Source organism: Ovis canadensis, chromosome 3, assembly GCF_042477335.2.
Source record: "Ovis canadensis isolate MfBH-ARS-UI-01 breed Bighorn chromosome 3, ARS-UI_OviCan_v2, whole genome shotgun sequence".
In the NCBI taxonomy this organism is placed as follows: Eukaryota; Metazoa; Chordata; class Mammalia; order Artiodactyla; family Bovidae; genus Ovis; species Ovis canadensis.
This window is the reverse complement of record NC_091247.1, coordinates 60,029,549-60,037,468: the sequence shown is the minus strand read 5'-3', so window position 1 is coordinate 60,037,468 and position 7,920 is coordinate 60,029,549. Positions and strand designations below refer to the sequence as shown.

The following is a 7,920-nucleotide window of genomic DNA, read 5'->3' as shown; positions in this document are numbered from 1 at the left end:
AACAGATGAAATTACAAAGTACACAGAATGCTGTAAGACCTTGATTCACGTCACCAACATCTATCCCGAATTTGTACTCCTGTTGGTGTCCCATGATCCTTCGTCCTCACCAATGCTCAAACTCTCTCTGCAAAGCTGAGGGAGAGGAAATGACTTGTTCAAGGTGATCAAGTGGCAGGTCCTGTACTAAAAGGCACCTTGACTACAGCCATCCTTCTAACATCCAGGCCAGGAGCTCAGGGAGGTTGAGATGGTTGGAAGTGCAGGACTTCCATCTTGTAGATTCCCAAAATGTTGCTCAATATCACCCTCTCCCTCTCTGAGCCCTGTTTCTTCATTTCTATCTTTCTCCCATTTCCTCTACATATCTGCTTTCTTTCCTCCGCTCTTCTCTTTCCCTTCTTCCTTGGTGAGAGAATCAGATCTATTCTTTAGCCTCAGCCTTAGCCATCCTTGTATTTACTTTTCTGGACTCTTCTCCAACTCCCCCCAGCCTCATGCCATGATTGGCTCTGGGTTTCTTTCTGTGCTGGGTTCTAGAAGGACGTTTCTGAAAGTGATCATTTCAGGGAAAAGCTCTGGGAACAAATGATCCAACTGGCAGAAGCAGAGCTGTGTGAAGCTTTGTGGTCTGGGATCTGTATAGAGGTTACTGGCTTCAGTTTTTGGACCATTTCTTCCACAGAACACAAGTCTGTGTCTCATGCATGTGCTGTTTTCCATCTGGAATAGAACGGGGGAGTTTGGATAACCTCTGGTAGGTCACAGTCTTGGCAAAGCGTCCCCCAGAACAATGCTCTCTAACTGCAGGGAGATCCTGCCCATCCCTGGTGCAGGCTGGAGGTTCTTCCTAGAAGTGCTGCCCAGAGGAATTCAGGATGGTGTCTCTAAGGCCAGGCTGGGGAGTGGGACAGGGTCTAAGCCAGGTTCTTCCTCAAACTGTGAGGCTGGAGCCCACCCACCCCCATCTAAGCCCTGGGGAATGTCTCTTAGCTAAACTCTTTGGGGGTACCTTCCATCCTGTTACCCAGAGCTGGCCCCAGGGCACAGTCATGGCTCATACCCCTGCCAGCTCAGCTAGATGTGCTCCTGGATGGTCTCAAAGGAGGGCGATTCAGAGGGCCTGGAACTGGCTGGACTAGGGGCACCTTGGTGGATTCTCAGAGTCCAGCGATGGACAAGTCCCTGGTGAGAACTTTCTGCCTTGTGATGGGGTGATTTGGGGCCTTCAGGGTATCTGTTCTCCAGCTCCACCACCCTCCCTTTTCTTTTCTTTTTTTAAAATTGCAGCCATTCTGTTTTAAAACTTTTAATTGAATTATAGTTGATTTACAATACTGTGTTAGGTTCAGGTGCCCAGAAAGTGATTCAGTTATACATAGGTAGACAGATAGATAGATGGGCTTCCCCTGGTGGCGCAGTGGTAAAGAATCTGCCTGCTACAGACATGGATTTAACCCCTGAGTCAGGAAGATCCCCTGGAGGAGGAAATGGCAACCCACTTCAGTATTCTTGCCTGGGAAATCCCATGGACAGAGGGGCCTGGTGGACTACAGTTCATGGAGTCGCAAAGAGTCAGACAAGACTTAGTGAATAAACAGCAACAACAGCAGCAGTAATATGTACAATTCTCTATGCTATACAGTAGGTCCTTATTAGTTATCTATTTGTATCTAGTTGTGTGTATATGTTAATCCCCAACTCCTTATTTATGCCTCTCATGTCCCCTTTGGTAACCATAGCTTGTTTTCTATGTTTGTGAATTTCTTTCTGTTTTGTAAGTAAGTTCATTTGTGTTATTTTTAAGATTCCACAGATAAACAGTATTTCATATGATATTTGTCTTTCTTTGTCTGGCTTACTTCACTTAGTATGGTAATCTCTAGGTCCATCCACGTTGCTGTAAATGTCTTTATTTCATTCTTTTTTATGACAGGCTATGATTCCATTGTGTATATGTACATCCTCTTTATCCATTCATACTCTGACAGCCCTTTTTTTCTCCCCTCTCAGTGAGGACCAGTGACCCCTGCTTGTAAGAATGTGCTCCCTCCCCATGGCAAAATACTACATGTAAGTCTTCCTGGAGTCTATCTTTCCTAATCAAGGGTCTGGGAATGACAGAGGAAGAAAAGAAGGCTGAGTCAGAAGGATGAAGTTCCGTCTAACCCAGAAAGCTCAAGTACCCCATAATTAAGGCACTTACCAAAATCACGGAAGCTTTCTTCCCTGAGCTTCTGCAAGAAGCCAGCCATTCTACTGCCTTGCCTTCATCTTGAGAAATCTACAAGGGAGTGTTACTAAACCCACTTTATAGATTTGAAAACTGAGGCTCAAAAAGGTTATTAAGTACCTGATGTCACACAGGACTAGGACTCAGACTCACATTCTCTGTACTGCTTCAGCCTCCTCTCTCTAAAAGCTCAAAGATAATTTCCAGTCTCAATGACAGCATTTTTATATATTAACCTCTGTGGTTTTTACTCCCATTCTGGGCTTCTAACTCTTACTTTTCTCTCATCTGATATTTGAGTCTTTACTTTCCATTTGCCACTTCATTATCCATGTTTTTTGTTGTAAACTCTCTCAAGCCCTTCAAGGAATGAGTTTGGGCATAATAAAAATAAAATAGGATTGACACCTAGGACGCATTCCCTCAGCTTCTCCATGAGTATTACTCGCTCACTTGTGCCCGACTCTGCGACTGAGTCCCTCCCTATGGACTGTAGCCCGCCAGGCTCCTCTGTCCATGGAATTCTCCAGGCAGGAATACTTGGAGTGGGTAGCCATTCCCTCCTTCAGGGGACCTTCTCGACCCAGGGATTGAACCAGGCCTCTTGCATTGGTAGGTGGGCCCTTTACCACTAACGCCTCCTGGGAAGATTGTCTTCTTTGTGGCCCCGTCCTCTCCTAGATATGGCGGATTGGTCAGGGCCCCCAGCAAGTTATAGCATGGCTGAGAAGGCAAGACACATGTGCATGGAGCCTGCAAATGACAAAACAGGATGTCAGCTCTCTGGGGTCTCTAGCCTGGGTTCTGTCCCTGAACAGAATGTGGCTGGAAGTTCCTGGTAGTTGAGGTTGGAGGGAGAAGGCCAGCTGCCAAAACAGGTAATTTTCAGATCTTCATTTTTATTATGCAAGGGAACCTGCTTTAAACACATACAGTTATGAGCTCAGGGTATTATACTTAGCTGTTACTGAGAAAGAAGAATCCCCTAGAGGTGGTGCTGTTGGCCCAGAGGTTCTGCCCTTGAAGGTAAGGAGCATCCCCAGGCCTGAGAGCAACTGATGGCCATCTCTGGAACCAGCCAGCAATGGGTTAACCTTGTGGGCATGGCATTGATCTGCACAGACTCACCATGGTTCCTTTTCAGCCTCCCTGCACATGTTTACCCTCCCACACTGATCATTAGAACCACTGCCAACCCCACTGCCAGTCATCAGGGCCCTGCTCTGACTCCCTGCTGACTGTATCTGGTACACCCAAAGCGGCCTACTCCACCCCACCCCCCACCCCCGCCCCACCCCTTACATACTTACATGCTGGAGGGCTGGAGGGTCAGGAAAACTCTGTACACCTCAGTGAGAAGACCCTGACTCCCATCACTGCCCTGAGGGCCTGACAGGGGCCAAGCTTGGTCAAGACAGAGATGCAGTCTCTGAAAAATGCCCAGCCCCAGGAGAACTTTCCTATAGCCTATGGCTAACCTGGTCTTGACCTACATTTGGATGGAGTAGCATCCCTACTTCTTACCTGCAGGATGTTGGGGCAGTCTAAGTAAGGGTTGGGAAAGAATTTCCAGACAGAGAGCATTTCAGAAGGGAGTGAGTTTATTAAGAACAAAGAGCAGAAATAAGGAGGACACTGCAAGTGCAGTGGGCTGACCTCCTGACAGACCAGGGAAAGATAGTTTTCATGAGTTAATAGCTGATTCTTATAGCCTCAGGACAAAGATAACCCCTGCTGGAAGGATGGCGTTGGAAGATTGGTTGGGGTGTTATGGGGTGTTTACTGGAGCAGGCTGCTGCTGCTGCTCCTAAGTCGCTTCAGTCGTGTCCGACTCTGTGTGACCCCATAGACGGAAGCCCACCAGGCTCCCCCGTCCCTGGGATTCTCCAGGCAAGAACACTGGAGCGGGTTGCCATTTCCTTCTCCAATGCATGAAAGTGAAGAGTGAAAGTGAATTGGGAGTCAGGAAGCTTGTTAGCGATGATCAGGGGGGCTTTTGGGAATGGTTACAAAGGGGCTCAGTCAACTTGATCAGTCAGGTGATCTTGGTTCTAGGTTCTGCTTCTGTGGCCATGGTGCAAGGTCTCGCACCTGTGGCCTGGGGCAGGACTCAACACAGAAGAACTGCCAATGAGCAGGTCATTCAGAGCCTGGGGCAGAAGGGCTGGGGGGCCTGGGGTGTCTGAAAGGGGTGGGCAATCAGCATCAATTCCTGTTCCAGAATTAAAGATGCAGAGCAGAAGGCTCTGTACGTGAGGGATGGCCAGTTCCTGGTGGGAGATCCCGATGCAGACAACTGTCATGCAGGTGAGCATCTGGGGCCTTGACCTCCTGGGACTCACACAAACTCCATCTGCCCCCAGGCTCTCCTTCCCCTTCTGTCTCCAGTGATAGTGAGAACTGAGGCAGGGAGATCTCTCCCAGTGAGGGATCAGGGCCTTGATAGGAGTCCCAGCCTGCACGCAGGGGCCAGGTCAGCTGTGCCCTGGCCCAGTTCCTTTCTACCCAAGCTTTAGCTAGCTTAAGAGCTTGCAATCTGGGGTCCCCTCAGCACCTGGCTCTCTTCTCTTCTTCCCTCCAAGAGACCATCTGCATACTCCCCAACAGAGACCTGGAACGCACCAAGTTCCCCATCTTCTTGGGGGTCCAGGGAGGTAGCCGTTGCCTGGCATGTGTGGAGACAGGGGAGGGGCCTTCCCTGCAGCTGGAGGTGAGCAATCGCACCCTGTGCTGGGGGCCCCTATAGACCTCCAGGGTGCTCTGGCCTCTCTATGCCCATCTGTGGTCCAGCAAGGTCCACACATCCCTCTTGTTTGGATTTCCACTATCTCCCTCTGCACCCAGTGCCCAGACCCTTCCCTCTAGAACCTGCAGAGGGAATTTCCCTGGGGAAAGACTCACCTTTTGGTTCCCTCTTTGGCCAAGCCCCAGAAGCCTCGAGGACTGACAGTCAGCTGTCCCATCCAGTCTCCTCTGCCTTGCGCCCACAGGATGTGAACATTGAGGACCTGTACAAGGGCGGAGAAGAGGCCACCCGCTTCACCTTCTTCCAGAGAAGCTCAGGCCCCTCTTTCAGGCTCGAGGCTGCTGCCTGGCCTGGCTGGTTCCTCTCTGGCTCCTCTGAACCCCAGGAGCCCCTGCGACTTACCAAGGAGAGTGAGCCCTCAGCCCGCACTGAATTCTACTTTGAACAGAGTCGGTAGGGGGACAGGAAGCTGGGTTCTGGCCTGGTGCTCTCAAACCAAGCTCATCTTATTGAGGGTTGAGCAGAATAATGGCCCCCTCAACGAACTCCACACCCTGATCTCAAGAACCTGTGAATATGTTACCTTACCTGGCAAAAAAGGGAGTTTGCAAATGTGATTAAGTGAAAGCTAATCCATCCTGGGTTATCCCAGTGGACCCTTCATGATTAATCATCAGGGTCCTCATATGAGGGAGGGTCAGAAAGAGAATGGAAGATGCAATGCTGCTAACTTTGAAGACGGAGGAAGGGGCTATGAGCCAGTGAATGCAGGTGGTTCCTAGAAGCTGGGAAAGGGCAGGGGATGCATTCTCCCCTACAGCTTCTGGAAGAAACACAGCCCTGCCAACTTGATTTTAGTCCAGTGACTCCCATTTCAGACTTCTGACCTCCAGAATTGTAAAATAATAAATGTGTCTTGTTCTAAGCCATTACATTTGTGGTAATTTGTTACAGCAGCTGTAGGCAACCAACACAGGGCCCTCATGAGCCTCTGAGTGCAGCATTTAATGCAGAGGGATTGGGTGATTTGGTGAGCCCTTCTTGGAAGCCTGATCATGGTTTCTTCTCTGATCCCTCAGCTCTGGAGCTTAGAAATAACCAAGAAGCTCCAAGCAGAATCCAGCTCCCCTCCTCTGTCTATGGATAATGCCTTGGGCTGTTTACATTCTCAGTTTTGTTAATAGTTCAGGTAACAATTTTTCTATCAGACACTTCACAATGAATCAGTCTCCTAACTGATGGACCAGTACGGTTGATTGTCTGCTAGTTTTGATGTGTGAGGACCAAAGGGAACAGTTATGAGGAGGCAGTGGGTTTGGATTGGATGTACTGAGTTTAAGGTTACCGTGGAACTGATGAGTTGAGTTGACTGGTTATAGTTCGGAAACAGAGATGGATCTCACCTGACAGTTTGTAGTTAGAACAGTTACACATCCTTGGAGCCCTCTCCATTACATAAAGGACCCATGGTTAGGCTCAAGTTAGAGCAGGGAGCCTGTCGTATCAAGGCTCAGAGGAGTGGGCCGCTGGTACTCTTCTCATTTCATACAACCACTCAGCATCTGGCCAACTTGTACTGTGAGCCAGGACATTTAAGAAGAGTGTGTCTCAGGGACTTCCCTGGTGGTGCAATGGATAAGAATCTGCCTGCCATTGCAGGGGACACAGGTTCTATCCCTGCTCCAGAAAGCTCCCACATGCCACAGAGCAACTAAGTGCATACACCGCAACTACTGAGCCCATGCTCTGAAGCCCACAAGCCACGACCTCTGAGCTTGTGTGCAGCAGCTACTGAAGCCCGTGGGCCTTAGAGCCCAATGCCCCAACTACTGAGGCCTGTGCACCTAGCTTGTGTTCCACAACAAGAGAAGCCACCACAATGAGAAGCATGCAAACCATAATGAAGTGCACTGCTCACTGCAACTAGCGAAAGCCTGTGCAAAGCAACAAAGACCTGTCTTTACCCTCGCAATGATCCTGCAAGGCAAGTGTTCTTACCCGCATTTGACAGGTAAAGAGACTGGACTAACAGAAGTGACATACTTAACTTGCTGAAGGTCACAAAGGCTGTACATGTACACCCGGTCCGTTTGACCCCAACCTTATTCCACAAATTTTTATTCCACTCTTATTCTAGGAGCAACAAAACTAAGTTTCCTTGCAGCTGATAACTGAGTGGGAAAAACACTAAACAAGCAAATACAAAAACAAGAAAACAGACAAGGGCAATTTGCATGAGAGAGGGTGAGGGCAATAGGTATTTAATGGTAACATTAGAGAGGGCGGTCAGGGGAGGTGACTCTGACTTTTTGGAGGAGGTGACATTTGAGCTGATGCTGAAGGATACGAGGCAGTGGGAGCAGGAAGGGATGCAGGAGAGAAATAGCAAACACACAACCCTGAGACGGAAGGGGCTCAGTGTGTCCAAATAGTAGTGGAAGGCTGGAGGGCTGCATCCTGGAGAGGGTTAGGAGATGGACAAGATCAGCAGGGGACTGGATCATGGGGGGGATCTTGAAGGCAAATAAGTGTTTTCACTTATTTTTAAGTGCCAAGGGATGCTATGGGAAGATTTTAAGCAGAAGAAAGACATGCCAGGCTTTGTGGCCCTAATAAACTGAGATTCTTTCCCTGCATGTTCCTCATCACTCGTCACCTGGATATCATATCATAACTATGTATTTTTTAAATTAATTAGTTATTTTATAGTCTGGATGTAGTGGGTCTTCCCTGCTGCACGAGGGCTTGCTCTAGCTGCGGTTAGCGGGGGTTACTCTCTGTTGTGGTGCGCAGGCTTCTCACTGCCGTGGCTTCTTCTGTTGCAGAACATGGGCTGTGTGTGCTCACGCTTCAGTGCTTGCTGCTCATGGGCTCGGTAGTTTTGACTCGTGGGCTCTAGACCACAGGCTCAGTAGTTGTGGCACATGGGCATAGTCGCTCT

At 49.0% G+C, this 7,920-nt stretch overlaps 1 protein-coding gene across 1 annotated transcript; it reads left to right on the top strand.

The window, feature by feature from the left end:
- Positions 1-2,041: 2,041 nt before the first annotated feature.
- On the top strand, positions 2,042-5,436 carry IL1F10 (interleukin 1 family member 10). The gene is made up of 4 exons (XM_069586326.1): positions 2,042-2,073; positions 4,455-4,540; positions 4,816-4,943; positions 5,224-5,436. The coding sequence occupies exons 1-4, from the start codon at positions 2,042-2,044 to the stop codon at positions 5,434-5,436; spliced, it is 459 nt and encodes a 152-aa protein (XP_069442427.1).
- The last annotated feature ends 2,484 nt before the right edge of the window (positions 5,437-7,920 follow it).